Source organism: Martes martes (assembly GCF_963455335.1).
Source record: "Martes martes genome assembly, chromosome: 14".
NCBI lineage: Eukaryota > Metazoa > Chordata > Mammalia > Carnivora > Mustelidae > Martes > Martes martes.
In genome coordinates, this window is record NC_137902.1 from 5,712,981 (window position 1) to 5,731,252 (window position 18,272).

The 18,272-nt window shown below is 52.2% G+C and overlaps 1 protein-coding gene across 1 annotated transcript in view; it reads left to right on the forward strand.

Annotated features, from left to right (window-relative positions):
* LOC308355464 ((E2-independent) E3 ubiquitin-conjugating enzyme FATS) overlaps nt 1-18,272 on the forward strand; it is a gene marked incomplete at its 5' end in the record, with an annotated part of 203,689 nt that overhangs the window by 174,489 nt on the left and 10,928 nt on the right. Inside the window, 2 exons of the mRNA XM_080823688.1 lie at nt 9,627-9,826; nt 11,904-12,081. Coding sequence (XP_080679814.1) covers nt 9,627-9,826; nt 11,904-12,081 — 378 coding nt within the window. The remainder of the gene's footprint in view (nt 1-9,626; nt 9,827-11,903; nt 12,082-18,272) is intronic.

Sequence of the window (18,272 nt, forward strand, 5' to 3'; positions counted from 1 at the left end):
GATTTATGTGTTCATTATTGTAGAAAAAGAGCACAAGTGTGAGGGGCAGAGGGAGAGAGAATCCCATGCAGCCTCCACACGGAGCCTGGCGCAGGGCTCATTCACACTGAAACCAAGAGTCCAATGTCCAACCCACTGCGCCTCCCAGGCACCCCTAGCATCAGGTTTTAAGAAGAGGCTTAAAATGTGCTTTTTCTGTACTTCAGGAAGAGAAGTCATGTTTTGAGATAAAAGATTATGGACAGTGCAGTAAACTGGGACTGTCTTTTCCGAGAGTAAGATAGAATGATCTGATCTGTCCCTGGACTTGTGTCTCTCGACCACCACTTGCAATGTGTTCACGGTAATCGCGTTACGGAAAATGGACAGGCATATATGTGATGTGTGCACGCCCGTGCACGTGCATTTTAGTTCTGCCTTCCAAATACTTTTTGTATGTTCTAAGACTTTTGTTCATCAGCCTTAAGACCTCTAGGATTATGACATAGTTGGGAAAACAGCTCTATTTATCCAGTGTCCTTTCTAGACAGTCTCTGGGAGAGGAGGGCTATTATTCATTTCTCTTCGCAGGAACTGCATATATGAGCCTTCGCCGTAAGTGAGACTTGCGTGCATTGTTTCCCACATGGTATTTTGCAACTTGATCTAGAACAGTAGCAATGGAGAGACTGCATTTCCCCCTTGCTCTCTGAATGCAGAGCTCTTCGGATCCCTGCACGGGCGTGTTTGTGTCCTGACACCATCTAGACATGTTAACAACATAACCACTCTCCCCTCCCCCGCTGTGTGCCGACGTTCCAGAAAGGGAAGGCTCTTTTCACAGATTTTTAGGGAGAAACGGGGTTCTGGTGTTTGATGCCTATACCAGAAGAGACGTGTTTACTGTCTAGGAAGGGCTGGCACGGGCAGGAAGTCTCATTTCCGGAAAGGGCTCGCTCCCCACGTGTTTCCTCTGGCCCAGCTGCCTTGGGACGCCCATTCATCTTTACCCTCTGATTCCTGGGTTGCCTGTCGGTTCCCTGGGCTCGATCATTTCTTCCCTTTTCTCTTCCCCAGGGCGGCAGCTCAGGCTCGGCTCCTGCTGTGTGGTTTGGCTCTGGGGCTGGCTGCCCCCAACCTCTCTGCCCGGAGCTGTTTATCCCATTTGCTGCCCGCCCCCCTCCCCTCTTCAGACTCCCTTCCCAGGGGCGACAGCTCGCATAGGAACCGAGCAGAAATATGCTGAAACAATTATGGGCTGATTTTAAACAGAAGTCTGGATTGGGTGGGATGTGGGGTCCCATGTGGAGACCCATTTCCGCGTGAGCTTTCACCGGCAGCCCAGAGATCAAGCCTTGACACACAAAAAGGACAAAACCTCCACCGACCTTGCTCATTGCAAAACACTCTTCTTTTTTCTCTCTTGGTGGTTCCTCGGTGGGCCGCCAGTTGACCTTCCTTGATTTCGCCTTCTGCATATGGTAATTGGAGGTGGTTGGAGGTTCTCTCTTTGGTGAACGGCGCAGAGCCCTTGCTGAAGAAGTTTGGTGCCACTGAGCATCCGTGGTCCTGTGTCCTCTCTCCCTGCATCAGCCTCTGTGTCCAAAAGTTAGCCTGCCTTGTGCAGAAGGCCCCATCTTCCCCCTCGGCGGCAGCCTCCTGGGTCCCTGCGCCAGAGCTGGGGACAGCAAAGTCCTGCCGGAAGCAAGGAGAATCTGCCGTTGACCCCAGGATGCCGCGGAGAGTGTCTTTCCGATTGATTGACACACGGTCTTGTCAAGCTCACTTCTTTGGTTTCCGGTGAGATGCGGGGCTTCCGGGATTTGCTGGAAGAGTTAGGTAAACTGTACAGAAAATGCAGACGTGAGAGCTTTAATAAGTGACAGGGGAGGGCAGTCGGGACTGCAGGGCACATAGCATCACCCTCTAGGAGATCCTCAGGCTCGCCCTATAGTTTAGAAACTCGTATTTATATCGATGACCCAGAAACATTCAGTTACTCTAAGACCCGGTCATTTGTAAGATGGTCCACCTTTCAAGGGGGGATATCCCCAGCGGGAACACTGAAATGTGGGAGGAAATGCATGTATGCCTTGGATTCCAGGAAGCCAGCTTTGTTCAGAAATGTCTCTGTGGCTGATTGGCTGGGTTCGGTCCGTTTTAAGAAGGCAGGAAGGTACGCAGAGGTAGCTCAAACCCTTAGGACCTTGCTAGGAGCTGAGTTCCATCTTCAATGCCGAAACACCTGAAACAAAATCTAAACTAATCTGGGGATAAATGACTCTAAAATGTATTCTGTCGGTGACTTACCTGCCTTGGGCTCTTCAGCATCCCCCAGACAACTATCCTCTCTGGCTCATGCGTGTGTTTCCCTGTTTTGTTTTTGTTCCCCACCCCCACCCCCCACCCCGCTCTCCCTTTGTGATTCACTGACAGACTGTCCCTGCTGCTTGGTTGGTCCTTCTTAGCAACCATTGCGCATTTTCTAGCTTCTGTTTGAGCTGAGCTGTCACAGGCAGGACTGGAGGCCTGGTGGGGGGGAGGGGTGCTGGTAATGGCTCACTAGGGCCTCCCCTAAGAACATAGAAGATTAGAGGGGCACCGGGGTGGCTCGGTTGGTTGAGTGTCTGACTCTTGATTCCGGCTCAGATCATGATCTCTGGGTCCTGGGGTGAATCCTGCATCAGGCTCTGTGCTGAGTGTGGAGGCTGCTTAAGATTCTCTCTCTATCTGCCTCTCCCCTTCTCCCCCCACCCCTACTTGATTCTCTCTCTCTTTCTCTCAAAAAAAAAAAAAAGAAAACATAAAAGATTATGCATTAAAAAAAAAAGATTATGCATTGCCTTAATATTTGGAAAGAAGCAGTGAAGTATCTTTTTCTATCAGATTGGTTCATTATATTTTCCGGCCAATGGCGGTAAAGGGTCTTGGGGAAGGGGTGCCTTGTCCTCATTATGTGCTAAGGACCTAGTGGCAGCCTCACCTGGTGCAGGTTCATGGATCTTGGTTAGCTGAGATGCTGTGTGTGTCCCGGAGGTCCTCACTCCCTTCCCTGCCCTGTGCTTGGGTCAGCGGAGGCCACCTCTCACCGCAGAGAAGTGTCCCGCTGTCACACACAGTGAGGGCAGGGACACAAAGTCCAGAGCAGCCCACTCCCCTGGCTCTCTTCCTGCTGGCCAGCCCTGCCTGCTGCCCAGACTGTGGTCAGCCCCTTGTGTTCCAGACTCATTTGTGGCTTACCTCTGTCTTTCCCAGAATCACGCCCCATCAGCTCTCAGGGAAGCTGTGGCCGAGCCCGCCTGCTGACTGATCTCTCTCCTCCCGGAAGCTTTTGAGTAACAGGTGCAATGACATCCTCACCTGAAAACAACTAGCTTTGAGCTTGCTCTTGGTATTGGAAATCTGTTGTTTATGGATACTGACATAGGTGGGAACATTATATACAAGATACTCATTGGGCAGGATCTCTGATTGCTTTCTGTTCACCTCCCGGAGCATGGCACAATTTTGGATAGGTGAGTTTGCTCAGTATAGAGCTATAGAAGACCAACCCGTAGGGTAATGCATTTTATTTTAAGATTTTATTTATTTATTTGAGAGAAAGATAGAGTGCGTGTGCACAAGCCAGGGGGAGGGGCGGAGGGAGAGAGAGAGAGAGAAACAGATCCCCCTGCACAGGGAACCAGATGTGGGGCTCGATCCCAGGACCCTGGGATCATGACCTGAGCCACAGGCAGATGCTTCACTGACTGAGCTGCCCAGGATCCCCCAGGGTAATGCATTTGAGAAGAAGCAACAGAGGGAACCTTACTGCTTCAAGGAAACTGCAGTGCTCCAGCTCTTCCAAATTCAGGCTCAAGGAGGAGGCTTTAAGTTTGAGTCCAAGAAAGAAATGCCTGTCAGAGGCTGCTGGTTTACTCACGCTTCTCTTAAGACTCTTAAGACGGGTGTATCTTTCTCGTCTGGAGCACACCAACCATGTTCTACTTTCTGGGAGTCGTTTTAACTCTTCCAAGATGTGAGGGGACCCATCTGACCTACACTGAAAGCTTCACATAAGAGTTTCTATGAGGGGGCACCTGGGTGGCTCAGTGGGTTAGAGCCTCTGCCTTCAGCTCAGGTCAAGATCCCAGGGTCCTGGGATCGAGCCCCGCATCGGGCTCTCTGCTCGGCAGGGAGCCTGCTTCTTCCTCTCTCTGCCTGCCTCTCTGCCTACTTGTGATCTCTGTCTGTCAAATAAATAAATAAAAATCTTAAAAAAAAAAAAAGAGTTTCTATGAAACCAGATTGACAGGTACCTGATAGGGCGGTAGGTATGTCAGTCTCCCTTAAAGAGCCCAACACTGGTGCGCGAGGAGCAGACTGGGACTGCCCCACTGTTTACTGATTTCATTTTTGATTCTTTAAAGAGAGCTTCTCATAAAACGAAGCAACAGAGAAAGGAATAACTATTTTGAGACTTTTTGCTTATGGCATTTCATACTTAAACAGAATTGGCAGTTTTTGAAATAAAAGTTTAGAAAGATATTTTCTGTACAAATGAGCAAAGCCCAACCTTTACCGGGGGAGACCATATGTCCTCTCCAAATGACAGGACCAAAAAATAACTGCCATTTTCGTAGTACCCCCAGTGTGCTGGGACCCACTAGGTGCTTTCCTTCATTTTGTCTGGTTGTTTATAAGAACATGGAAAGCCGGCTTTACCCCCTGTGGATTCCCTTGCTCCAGGTCCCCGAGCCAGGGAACACACTTGCGAGGGCCCTCTGTGTCCTCCGTTCTTCCCGCTGCCCTGCACCGTATCGCCACACTCAACCTGTTCTTACTGTTGGGGACACCAGGGCTCAGGAACAGAGGGGCTGGAACAGTGCAGACCGCTGAGATATTTTAAAACAGGTCCCCGTTCTGATCAATGCCAGGTGCTCGTGGGCTCATTCCCTTGTTGCGCAGGACATCTGAGAAAATATTGCAAGAATCTTCTAAGTGTCCTTATTTATTCCAGAGGTCCTTAGGAGTTTTTTTCTCCCCAGTACCCAAGGAGGTTGGGGACACAAGCTCCTGGCAGCAGGAACTCTCTCCCCCAGGTGGGGCCCTACCCCTTAGGGGGTATTAACATAGGAGATGATGCCTGTGAAGAATCACTAACTTATTTAAAGTGAATAACCTTTAAACATTTATAGAGTATCCCCCCCCCCAAAAAACCCAAGAGTATAAAAGAGGCAAACAGTGAAAAGGAAGTCTCTCCCTCCACTCCCAGCTCCTAGTCCTGCACTGCCCTCGAGGTCCCGAGGTGTCCAGCACCTTCTGGGTCCTTCCGGGAATGTCCTGAGTATATCAGCACTTAGCAGTGGAAGCAGACCTGATACGTGGTCCCGAATTTTGCTTCGTTCACCTGATAACACGTCTCCGAGAGTACTCCACATCTGCACAAGAGCATTTGCCCTATTCTGTTCTTTTGCTGCGAAGCGTGGGAGCCCTAGGATCTCGTAGTCCCCCGCTGATGGGCAGCAGGTGCTTTCTAGACTCTTGTAGGACAGTGGGACAACAAGCAACATGTTGTATACATTTTTGATCCACTGCGTTATGAGAAGTCTGCACCGTGACCTCATAACTTACCTCCTACCCCTGTACTTGCCGTGGTACAGACCCTCCGTCAGTGTTTCTGCATTAATAATGATAGGTAACACTCAGTGAGAGCTTACTGTGTATCAGGTGCTGTGCTAAACACCTTACACAGATCAGTGTTATTTCATATTGCCTCAATTTTAATTGATATAATGTTATTCTGTGAAAATGACATAAATTATATAAATGTGTTGCTACTTATATGAACATCTTATGAAAATAGACAATAATAAATAAGTAATATTTAATGTGATTACCTCAGTTTTATAGATGGGGCCGGATAACTTAGAAGTGATAGAGGTGGATTGGAACCCAGGTACTCTGGCCCCGCAGTCAGTGTGTGACCTACCCACTCTCTTGCCTAGTGTTGAGAAAGCCATTTGAGTTTTTTAGGGCCCTGGCGAGCACAAAGTCTTTAGACCGAATGCATGAGAGTGGTGTATACAGTGGAGCTCCTCGGTGAGCTGGGGGAGGTCCTACCCAGTACGTGGTCACGTGACGAATGCTGCCCAAGCCCGTGAACGTCGCCCCCCACTCCCCCTGCCACGGCTCAGGCCTTCTGGAGGAGTGCTACAGCCCACGTGCCGTCTCCAGACGAGCAAGGTGTGCCAAAGTCAGTACCTTCGAGGAGCACTCGTCAGATGTTTTGAGCACAACTCTTGTTTTATTTTTAGTAGAAGCAAAAGTATTTTCTGGAAGCAGCAAGAAGCAACAAGGAGAAGCACGTGTGACTCTGTCTGCTCCCCCAGTGGAACAGAAGCTGGTTCAAGAGTTCCTTCCCGATGGGTATAGCTCTCCAAGCAACGGCTGTCAGTCTAGCAACTTCTCTGAGCCCTCAGAGAGTCAACAGCAAAACTTCCTGAAGTCCGGAATCCCTTTATCTGGGTTTCTTTGCCCCTCACAAGATTTATGCGCATCTCCGCAGGAAGACAGTGATGCTCAGATAGAGAGAGAGAGCCCCGCAGGTAAGGAGCAAGGGACGTAGGGCTGAGGTGATTCCTCCTTGGTGTTCATAGGGAAAATGGTCTGATGTCTTCCTGAGGCCTGGTTCACACAAGCTTACCTCATGAAGCCGTCCCTTCTGGACCGCGTGAGTCACGAGCAAGCAGAACTTGCAGCATTCCATGGCGGGTGAGTCCTCCCTCCCGAGCAGGGAGAAGACACCCCTGTGGGGGTCAAGGATCCTAGCTCCGCTGTGCACCAGCTCAGTATCCACCAAGGCCGAGAGGAAGGCCACTCCCAGGTGCATGGCAGGCTCCCAGGCCTAACTGAGGAAGGTTTGAGATGCTGGTGCGGCTGCTCTGAGGTCCACCAGGCCGCCCGTGGTCTTCTGTGCCTGACTAGCAAGGAGCATGGCTGAGAGCTGCAGGCCCCGCAGTGTCCTCCAGGCAGGTCCCAGTCTGAGCCTCACACCAAGGAGGCAACCAAGAGCTCCAACCCAGCCATCCCTTCTCTAAGGCCAAGCCCCTGACCCCTACTAATACTGCAGTGAGCCCCGATATATAAAAGACTATAGAGGTAGAATAGAAACGAGATCTGTGGTGTCCGGTTTTCAGGGAGAAAATTTAGATTTCCTGTCACTGTAAAGATTTTCCCAAACAGCTACAGATGAGGACAGAAAGAAACGCACCGGGTTGTAGATCTTTGGGATACAAAGGTTAAAATGGCTATGATAGTTGATAAAACTAATTTCACTTGGGAGCCAAGTCAATCCCTAGCTCTTCATCCGTTAGTACATTAAAGAAGCATTTATTAAACACCTACTATATACATACCTACTGTGTGTCAGTGACCATGCTCGGTGCTCCCTGCCCACCAATGCTGGAGACAGCAGGGTCATACCTGTGTCTGTGGCAAACTGTTAGGAAGCCACAGGTGGCCGCAGGGGTCCCAAGGAGGGGCTGGACAGAAATGTCCTCGAGGAAATGATTCTGAGCAGGGACTCAAAAGCTGACTAGGAGCTTATAAATCAGACCAGAGAGCATGGAGGACTGAGGGAAAGCCATGCACAAAGCAAAGAGTTGATAGAAAGGATACGATTGATTTGAGATCAGGGGGGGCCAAAGTCCTAGGAGGCTGGACGGGGCTTAATGAGAGTCTGAGGTTACGTGGTCAAGTTGGAAAATCCTTAAAACCCACTCAGGGTTGGACTAAAGGTGGGGCCAAGCCCTTGAGGGGCAGACAGCTAATTAGATTTGCTCTGAAGGAGACTGTCCTGAATGATGGGGGGTGGGGTGGGACGGAAGGGAGAGGGTAAGGCCGGGGGCTGAGGCCCTGCCAAGGAGCGCAGACTGGAGGAGAGGCCACAGTGGTGAGACTTCGAAGACACAAGGGAGCACTGATGGGAGCACTGATGGACACGGTCATGCCCACACTGCCCTTGGGTTGCGGGCTCTGGTGGCGGAGTGCAGGAAGGAAAGTATGCGAGGCACCGTGGCGTCCCTGTGGTTGAGGTAAAGCAGAGGAAAGTCCACGGCAGGAAAGGGGGACAGCGTGGTCCGAGGTGTGTAGTTACCTCTGGCTGCGGGGGACTTGGGGGACGGGTATCTGGACCAGCCTCTTAGGCCGGAAGCGGGAATAGGGGAGCAACAGGGAGACCCTCCAGAAAGCACAAGAGCAAATGCCTGCGGGAAGGAAAGAGAATGATTTGGGAACCTCTACGTCGTAGGTAGTTGGTCCCTTGTGCAAGGCGATAGCGGGAAACGGAACCGCCGCGAACAAGATGCGGGAGCCCCGGGCTGCCTGCGGGACCTGAAGGTCTCAGGGGACGTGGTGGACTCGTGTCAGAGCGAGGACCGCTGGCTCAGTCCAGAGGGGATCCAGGCACGGACGGCGGGTGCTCTAGCAGGGGCTTCGCGTAAGAGATTCAGGGGACCACGGAGCTGCAGCCCACGACCCCGCCGGCCTCCTGAGGGCCCCCGCTCCACCCCCGACAGAGCCCGCTCCTGGCAGCTCCTGGGCTGCCCCCATGGAGAGATGCACGGTGACTATGATGTGGTCCAGCCCTCAGAGGAGCCACAGGCTTGTGGTGTCAGAACATCCCGTTATGACCTGCCCGGGTAACCAGTGCTGCTGGGCGTGTGATGCGTGTTCTGCCGCGTGGACACACGGCGGGCGGGATGGAGCCTGCTTTGGGAAGAGGGGCACTTCCTAACGATGGGGCTCAGCCTGTAGGTCGGAGGACCCTGGGTCCAGGAATCGAGGGGCTTTGTGGCAAGAGGAGGACATATGGGTGAGGAGTAAGATGCTGTTGAGTTTCAGGCCTGGGGGTGGGGGAGGCTGTGTTGGGGGGTGGTGCGGAGGGGGGCAGGGGAGCTCCCCTAGGGAGAGTGGGCTGGCCCAGCTGGAAGGGACGGTGTGTTCCTGGCGGAGCAGCAAGGGGTCGGTGAATCCGTGTTAATCCGTCCCTCCACACGCCAGAGGCCGCCCTGCCCAAAGCGCTGTTGACTCCATGCGCTCCCTGACCTTTTCCACAAGGGAAGGTCAAAATGGTGTCGGGAAGTGGCCAGATCCAGCATTGAGAGAGAAAGGGAGAGAGATCATTCCGGTTATACACGTAAAGCAGGGGTGGTCACTGGCAAACGAAGGGGAGGGATAAATAACGGAGCACCGTCCTTCGGTCTTACATCATCAGTGTAGCAAATGTAAGATAAATTAACACGCGGCCCCAAACAACTGAGCTGTAATAATTGCACAGGGCACACATAATAGGAAGCCCGGAGTAGAAAAGTTTCGTTTCATTGTGAACAAAGGCATTTTGAACCCTGGAAGCCGAGGGAATACCTCCGTGGTATAAGTAGCTGGTCGCGAAGTCCGGCGGCCCACGGACCTTCCTCCCTGTGACCAGGGCAGCTGGCGGCGGGGGGGAGGGGCTCTGTTGAGGCGGGAGCTCATCGCTTAACGAGGCCCATTAATAAGCACGGGGGTTTCTATTTTCCAAATTGTCTTCTGTGTCTCATGGTACGAGGAGCCAAGGGAAAATCTTGCTGCCCCTTGTCAATGGAATTCTAAATCTTCTCTCCCAGGGGATTGCAAGTGCTGTGACTTGGTTGTAAAAATAAAGGAATGCAGGAAGAGTGAGGAGCCCGAGCCAGCGTCCCCCAAGCCAGCACCCCCCAAACCAGTGCCCCCGGAGCCAGCGCCCCCTGAGCCACCAGAGACCCCTGACCTGTCCGAAGACTGTTCCGAGGGTCCACGAACACCTGCGGGCTCCTTGACCTTGCAGGTAAGGCCCTCTGTGCCCCCCGGCCGGATCCCCACGGAGGGGACACCTCTCCAGGCAAGTCCACGTGGGCGTCGTCTCACGTTCACCTCTGAGACTGGAGGCTTAACTCCCTCCGTAATGGCTGTGTGACTCTGGGCAGGTCCCCCGACCTTTCTGGGCCTCTGTTTGACAGTGTGAGTGACGGAGAAATGATGTCTACTCCGGCTGGGTTAGAATGAGGGTCCCGCAATATCCGTAGTAACAATGATCATAGCAGGGACAGCATTTCTTGAGAAGTGATGGGTGACACTGGGCAGGTCACCTCATAGGCATCAGAGCCTTCCCTCCACACCGCCCCTCTATGGGCCACTGGGCCCTGTGATCTCATCTTCATGTAAGGATATTAAGCTTTGGAAAGATTAAGGAGGTTGCCCTCAATCACATGGCCATGAGATCAAGGATATGAAACCTTTCACTTGGTGTCCGTTCCTGGTTGTAGAAGGAATATGTGCCCATTTCTTAAAGTTCAGAATTATAGAGGTATATAAATGAGAAGAGCAGACAACCTCGAGAAAGCTCCCACCAGCAGGATGTTGTACACTCAGGCGTACCGTCCAGGAAAGTCCCTGCAGGTGTGGACATGGTGCCATTGGTCGGCCCTGCATCCCGGCGGTCCTCGGTCAGTCCCTGGTAAGAGACTCTTGTTGCCCCCGGGGCAGCCACGCTGGGCCAGTAGGCTGTTCCCAGGGGCTCTCTGTGCAGCCCTAGTGTGCCTGGGACCAAGGGGTGGTGCCATGGAGACCAGGTGGCCAAGAAGACTCCTTTCCTGGCGCAGCTGCCGAGGCCACTTCCGTGACACAGGTGGAGTCTGCTCTGCCCTCCCCACAGGAGCTCTGAGCTCCCAAAGGGCTGGGCGAGGAGTGAGGCTGAGGAACAGGTCTGCCATGGTGGCGTATCCAGAGGCCTTGCTAAGCACCTACTATGTGCAGGGCTCAGGGCAGTGGAGGGAGGGATACAGGGTGGATGAGACGTGGCCCACGCCGTCCAGGAGCTCACAGCCCAGCACGGCTGTCAGTGTACATGAATCCCTTGTACGATGTGGTCTGTGAGGTACCAAGAGGCTCAGGCTGGATGGGGAGGCCCGACAGCTCACTGGGAGAGCTGGGATTCTCACTGACGGGTGTGGCTAGGGTCTTACACCAGGCAGTGGAACAACCCAAGCAGAGGTTTTCAAGGATTGGGGAGTTAAGACCACGAAAGGCAGCGTGGAGAAAACACGGGCATCGCTCAGATCCACCAAACCACTACAAGCCTTGGGTTTTGCATTCATCAAATGGGGAGAAGTATATATGCTGTTCAGAATCTATGTGGGGATTTCCAGAGATGAGGAATCCACGTAAGGCACGGAGCCCAGGGTCTGCCTCCGTGGTGGTTTCTCTTTGTCAGTGGACCAGAGCGTGTGGCTTAGTGCAGGGGTTGGGGGTGTATATTGAGGGACATGGCCGACGTGGAGGTCTGGCCATGGAGACCTCCCCTAGAAAGCTTGGAGAGCCAGTTTGCATAGGCAAAGCTACTTGGCCAGCTTTTTCTCCCTGGGAATAGACACTCCTGTTAGCCAGGATGACAGTTTCTCCTGGACAGGCATGAATTTCATGCCGGTGGGTGATCTGGGTCCGCGTGAGGCTTCCAGCCCCCAGCAGAAGCTAGTGACTCATGATGCCTTCCTTCCCTCCCCACCCCGTTACTCTGGAATTTGGAGCTCAGGGCACTCAGAGTTCAGGCTGTTGGAAACCGAATGGATGGTGCAGGGAGGAAGGGATGGGTAGAAGTTTGCCACCTCGCTGTCAGTGGCTAGGCAGTCATGCTGCAGCAGGGCCCTTGGGGCCGGCTGGGACCGCCAGCAGGACCTACATCATCAACACGTCTGTCACAGTCTCCACAGGAGGCGGGGGCAGAAAATCTTGGGGTGCGGGTGCCCTGTGGCCCGTCGTCCTTAAAGCTTGTGCTTTTGGTCAGCTTCTTGACCAAATCAGAGGGATGCATGACTTGCCCGCATCACTTCTGTTAAAAAAATAAAATATTTTCTTGCTGCCGTCAGGAAGCGCTGGAAGTCCGGAAGCCCCAGTTCATTTCTCGTTCCCAAGAACGGCTGAAGAAGCTGGAACACATGGTACAGCAGAGAAAAGCCCAGCGGAAGGAGAACCTGGGGCAGAAGCAGAGTCTCTTTCCTGCCCGCGCCAACAAGAAGCAGTTCACCGTTCCCCACCCTCTTAGTGGTAAGCCACAGGGGGCTTGGGAGGGCAGGTGAGACTGGGTGGGGGGTGTCCGAGGGGCCGGGACCTTCACCCCCGGCAGTGGTACACGTGATACCCCCAACATGCGGCAGACTCCGGTCACACCGCGCATCCAGATCTCAGGATCCCAAAGCCTGCCCCAGAAGCCCGCCGTTGTGGGAGCTTACCGAGGGCACTGAATTCTCCAGAACTAGCTTGGGACACAAATTTACCACCGTCGCTGGGAAAGAAGCCATACAAGTGTAGCAGCCAGGGTAGCAAGTTCAAATTCTTGGCTCCTGACAGACATTTGCAAGAGATCCCCTTTGCCCTTTATAGATTGCAAAACAGATCTCAGGGTGAGAGGTTGACTCCAGCTTGTCTGTGTCAACATTCGTCATCTTGAAACCCCTTTCCTGCTGTGAGCTCAGAGTGTGGATGGCCCGCTCTCCCAACACCGCGGAGCCAGGGTTGAGCTGACCCTGTGAGGGGCCGCACGCATATGCTCATTAGACAGGGAGTACTCAGGAATCTTCTCGGGGCCAGGCACCATGCCAGGAGCTGGGATAGCACCGTGAGCCAGACTGGCCTTGGTCCTTTCTTCATGGAGCTTATAAACAGACTATTAAAGCAGCAAGAATAACAAGAAGAGATGAGAGCAAAAATGGGGACATCGGAGCACATACAGACGGCCTGCCAACCCAAATCTGAAAATCTGGAGGCCTGGGGGAACCTCCCTTTTATTCCTTTGGATAGAGGAACAGGATCTTTCTTCCTAGGAAAATGTTCTCGCCCCCAGGAGGTGAAATCATAGGTATAAATCAGAATAAAAGTCCTCTAGGGAAATAACCATATTCAATAAAATGCAGCTTAGCAAACATTACAGACATTGTAGGGGAGCCTGGGTGACAGAGGACAAAGGGTGTTATTCCAGAATTCCTGCTCACTTCCTTGGCCCGTGGGGAGGCTGTCTCCTTCATCCACCCACGGTGCTGCAGGTCAGAAGACCTCGGGCAAGGGAGCATCCTTCTCGTGGCGCAGGATTGGGCAGGACATTTGCTGCTCCCTCCCAGTGACATTTTCCGGTATGCGTTAAAAAAATTTTTTTAAAAAGGAAATCAACAAAATGTACGTGCAAAGACTTTTCCTCTTTGAAAATGCATCTCACCAGCGTCTCGAGCTGCTTGGCAGATCCAGGCTCGATTTGAGGTGTGTCGTCCTGGGGACTAAAGTCTCTTGCTCAATAACGCGCAGTCAGGTTCAGGTGCAGAATTTTCAAGTCACCACGAGGAACCATCGGCCACACGTGGGAGCCCCTGGGCCCATGGACATCTGCGCTTGTCCCGGGAAGGACTACAAGGGTGCTTATGATGTGCGGGCCCCTGGACCTTGGCATTTCTGAGGATCCTGCCTGTTAATAAATGGTTAACAAACGTGCTGTCAACAAACAAAACAGTGCCTCTGCGGAGCTCCGTGGCTCCACATATGAAAAATGGCATCTGATAAGCTTCCTTTTTAGTCTGATCTCTTTGTGTGGGAAGAAATGGGGACCCAGAGACACTCAGGAGCATCTTCTGTGTGGGGCCGTTCCTCAGCAGCAGGTGCTGGGCTCTCCATCCCCCGGGCCAACTGCCTTCCAGCTGTGCCCACGGTGAGTGCCGGGTACTCCAGGATTTCCACCGTTGCCAATATTAGAGAGATGCCCGGTGGTCCTCCCTAGGGCTGCTTTAACAAGTGACCACAGGCTGGGAGGCTAAAATAATGGAAATTTATTCTCTCAGAGTCCAGAGGCCAAATATCCAAACTGAATATATCTAAATGGTTGTTTTTTTGCTGGAGGCTCGGAGGGAGAATTTGCGCTCTGGCTGTGTTCTCGCTTCTGGTGGCTTCTGACAAGCCTTGGTGTTCCTTGGCTTCCAGATGCATCACTGCATTCTCCGTCTCCCCTTGTCTGCGTGTCTTTGTGTTCAAATTTCCTCATCTTAGAAGGACACCAGTCACGAGATCAGGGTCCGGCCTTATCCAGTGTGAACCATTCTCACTCACACACATCTGCAAAGACCCTGCTTCCCAGTGAGCTCACCATCACAGGTTGGGTTGGGAGGTAAGGACTTGAACTTGTCTTTTTGGGGAGACGTATTTCTACCTACTACATTGTCCATCCGTGGCATTTCCCCCTAAACAGATCTTAGAAGTTCACATTCAGTGACATCTTTTAATGAAGTTGACTTTAAATGAACATCTTCAACTCATCTATAATAAAGGGTGATCAGACCCAGTCAGTTCTTTTAAATAACCGAGGTACCTTTGTAGCTCCCCAGTTCTGAGGTAGTTCCAGCAGCTAGGGTGCTGCGGGCGGGACTCTATGGCCACTCTGCCCTTCCCTGTGGTATTTATGTGTTGATGAGAGCTTTATGCTTCTGTTTGTTTGTGTAGGTCAGTTAAATCAGACAACGTCTGGAGCCCGAGTCTCGTGTGAGCCGGGGCAAGGGAGAAGGGAGTGTTTAGGGCCCCATTAAACAAGTCTACAGTACACATCTTGTCTTCAGCCTGTCTTCTGGCAAGATGATAAAAGCGAAATGCAGATGTTTTTCTTACATGCTAAATTAGTTAATAAATCATACGTGTGAACGAGCTCTGGCCACAGCGTCAAGACGTTGGTCAGGAGGAAGACGGGGCTGCTTTCCCGAGCTGGGCTGGCTGCCTCCTATCATTGGGGTCCGCCCAACAGTCTCGTCTTCGGCTCAGGTGGGCGCTCTGGTAGCCAGCAAATGCCTCATGGGGTGGGGACTGCTGGGACAGCAGGCACCCAACCTGCAGGGACGAGGACAGCGAGGGCCATGGGGCCAACTCGGCTTCCGGTTGACTCATGAATTCTGAGCGGTTTTTAAGGCTCAGGGCAGGGACATGCGTGTACATGTGTGCATGCCTGTGTGAGTTCACTGGGCTCCCTCTTTGTAGATGGGCATCTGCACAAACAACGGAGACTTCAGAGAGACTAGGAAGTAGCCTGATGAAGTTTCTGTCTACCCCACCTGCCCCACCTGCCTTTATGGTCTTGCCGGCTGTAGTTCTCTTTCCTTGCCCGGAGCCACCTGGGCCAACCTTGTGTGCCCGTGGCAGTGACCCGGGAGCCTTCTCATCCATCACTTAGCAAGCCTTTCTTGAGAACTCACTGTGAGGTACAGTCCTGGTCTCATGGACCTCCCCGCCTTGTGGGGAGGCTTCTGCTGGGAAGACCTCCAGACCGCCCTGGGATGAGGCTGTGCGGGTGCACCATGGTGCAGGGTGGGGTGAATGGGGTTGGGGGTGGGGCATGAGGGTGTTGGTTCAGCTCAGACTGAACTGCAGAGTAGGGGACAGAGGGGGAGACAGAGGGGCCACAGATGAGCCCCAGAGGGCTAACAGGGATTGTGAATGCTGCTTCCAGATGTAACCTTACTCTGAGGTCAAGAGCCGAGGCGAGATAGGCTGCAGGCTGGACGGGACGGGATGGTGTCAGACAGGGCAGTGGGATACAGGATGGGGCAGATGTGACAGGTTTTGTGGTTGTGGAATCGGTAGAACGTGGCGGCTGAATTCTGGAGGAGGGAGGGGAGAAGGAGGAGAGCGAGCCAGGGAAGCGGAAGGAGGAGGGTCGAGGCAGGCTTTGCTGGCCGGCTCTGAGGTCAAGGCCTCTGCCGTCTGAGGGCCTGCCTCACCTCCCCACGGGAGGGCTCTTCCTGCTCAGCTCAGCACAGTCACTGGACGGTAGGCAAGCCTTCCCCATCATCCCTGCACGGCTCCCGGGGTTCCGGGGGTTGGTCGTGTTTAAAGGCCGCCCCGACCTGGGAATTGGAATGCTTCAGAGTTAGGCCTTGCTTCTGCCTTACAGAATGAGTCTGGGTGGGATGAACGGAAAGCATGGGGTGCAGCACCCTCAGGTGCAGGGGTACAGACCTGCCGGGAGCAGATGGCTCCGTACCCACAGGGGTAGGCAGTCCTCGCTATCCCCCGCTTGACCTGTGTGTGGCTCTCGTCTGCTCCCGCTGCCGCTACCCAGCCTTGCCCTCTTCATCATGGGGAGTCTAGCCCTGAGCCCCCCTGGATTCCATCCCCACCCTGTGACCTGGACCCCTCCCAACCTGACTCTGCCCCCCCACCCCCAGGTGATCTCCTTAGCTGTCCTTCCTTAAGTTAGGGTCCCTAAACCACCTGATAGAAGCCTTATCTGTCCTCCTTGTCTCTGCCCTACAGAATCTTGCCTCACCTCGCTGGCCCAGCCTAACTCCAGCCTCTTCTCTCATCTCTTACTCCCAAGACCGTTTCTTCTGCTTCCCGTAGTGCCTGACCTGGACCATGTGGTGTTGGGTGATTCGCCTTCTATGAATCACGGTCGCTACCGCAGCCCGTCCAGAACCCAGCAGTGCTCCAACACAGTCCTCTCCACTGTGCTTCTGTCTCAGCTCGCTCTTCTCTGCTTGAAGGGATCCTCCTCGTGGCCCACCCAGGTTGTCCCCCTAACCTGCGAATGTGTAGAAAACCCATGACGAATATCCCCTTCTTCCAGGAAGCTCTCCCTGATACTCCCATCCCGTCCCCCGCCCCCTCCTTCCATTTGAGCGCTCATGACACTTGTATCTCTCTGGATCCCCAAGCTTCTTAGCTTCTCCACTTTGGATTATGGTCAGGTGGGGAAGCCAGTAAAGTCTCCCCAGATTGTAAGTGCTGATGGGCGCGTGCCGCACAAAGCCGCTCTGGGCAGTCCTGCTGCGCGGCGCCACAGACTGAAGTCATCTGAATTGCATTATCCACACTTCCCAAGGTGATCCAAGTCGGAGCCATTCAGATCACGGACCAGTAGAGGAACGGAATTCTGCTGCAGGCACTGCAGAAATCCTCCTCCAGCAGATCTGCCTTCAGACTGATGATCTTGGCTGGAGCGAGTATTAAAATGAATTTGCATTCCCTGAGCATCGAGCTGGAGAAGTGACCCAGCAGATATGAGATGGCAGGGAAGTCATCGCAGTAATAGAAATGTGGTGTTCATCGTGCGGCTGAGCTGAGCCCCAGCCGCATTGTCCCTATTATTGCCTGGTCTGATCTGGGGAATGTTTTCCCATAAAACATCTGAATAAATATTTGGAGGTAGTTCTCCCGTTATTACTCACAAAGGAATTTTTTAATGTGCTTATCAGATAAAAGTAATTGTAAATTTACTTCATCAGCCTGCAGAGAAAACAGCAGCATGAATTAGCTAAAAGACTGTTGCCCTGATTCAGAGTTACCTACACGTACGCTGTGACGGTGCCCTTCACAGACTGATGATAAAGGTGGTGTGTTTTTTCCAAGAAACATGGAAAGAAAAGACCAGTTTACGTCTGTGGATTCAAAGGACAGTGTTATTTCCAATTAAAGCCGTTCAAGGTGGAAACAGGAATTACAGAGTGGTACAGGGGGAAATAATGTTCTGGGAGATTCCTTTTCCCAGTTGCCTGGATTTTATTTTCCAAATGATCTCCCTTTTATCTCGCAGTGCAGCTCAGTAGTAAACCTTGCAGTGACACTGAGGATATAAATCTACTTGGCAATGAGAAGGAAAGTTTATTCATCATCTATAAATCACCATATTTTGTGGTTCTCTTAAAAATGCTGGCAAACCCTGGAATTGGAGCAAACAATGACTCTCATATCAATAGTTAATCTTTCAGATTTTTCACTAACTGTTGCTGTTTTATGGTGAAGTGGGTGATTTGAGCCATTGTTAAATACTTTTAAATGAGTAATTTAAACTTGCCATTTAACACCCACACATTTTTTCAAAAATATGGGGAAAATACACCATGTTTTCTTTTTAGGATAGATTAAATCTTGTTCTATAGCTACACACAGTAACTTTGAAAACTGATGATTATAACTGTTAAAGACACTGATAAGTTGTGCAACCGTGAAGGCTGCTTACATTCATTTGACAGTGTTTGCCCTAAGCTTTTTTGACCTTGGAATGATTTTATCCAATTCTTGAGAGTCCAGATATTGGAGTTCCAATATTTCTTTGGAAATATTGCTCTAGGAATCTTTGCTTATGGAAATAGCTGCCATGCTTCACTAAGGAAACCCCAAGCAGAGTTTAAGTCTTCCATTTCCCACAGAAACCTGGGACTGTGGAACAGAGATTTTACTCACCTTACTTGTATCCCTTTGTTCTAGCAGTG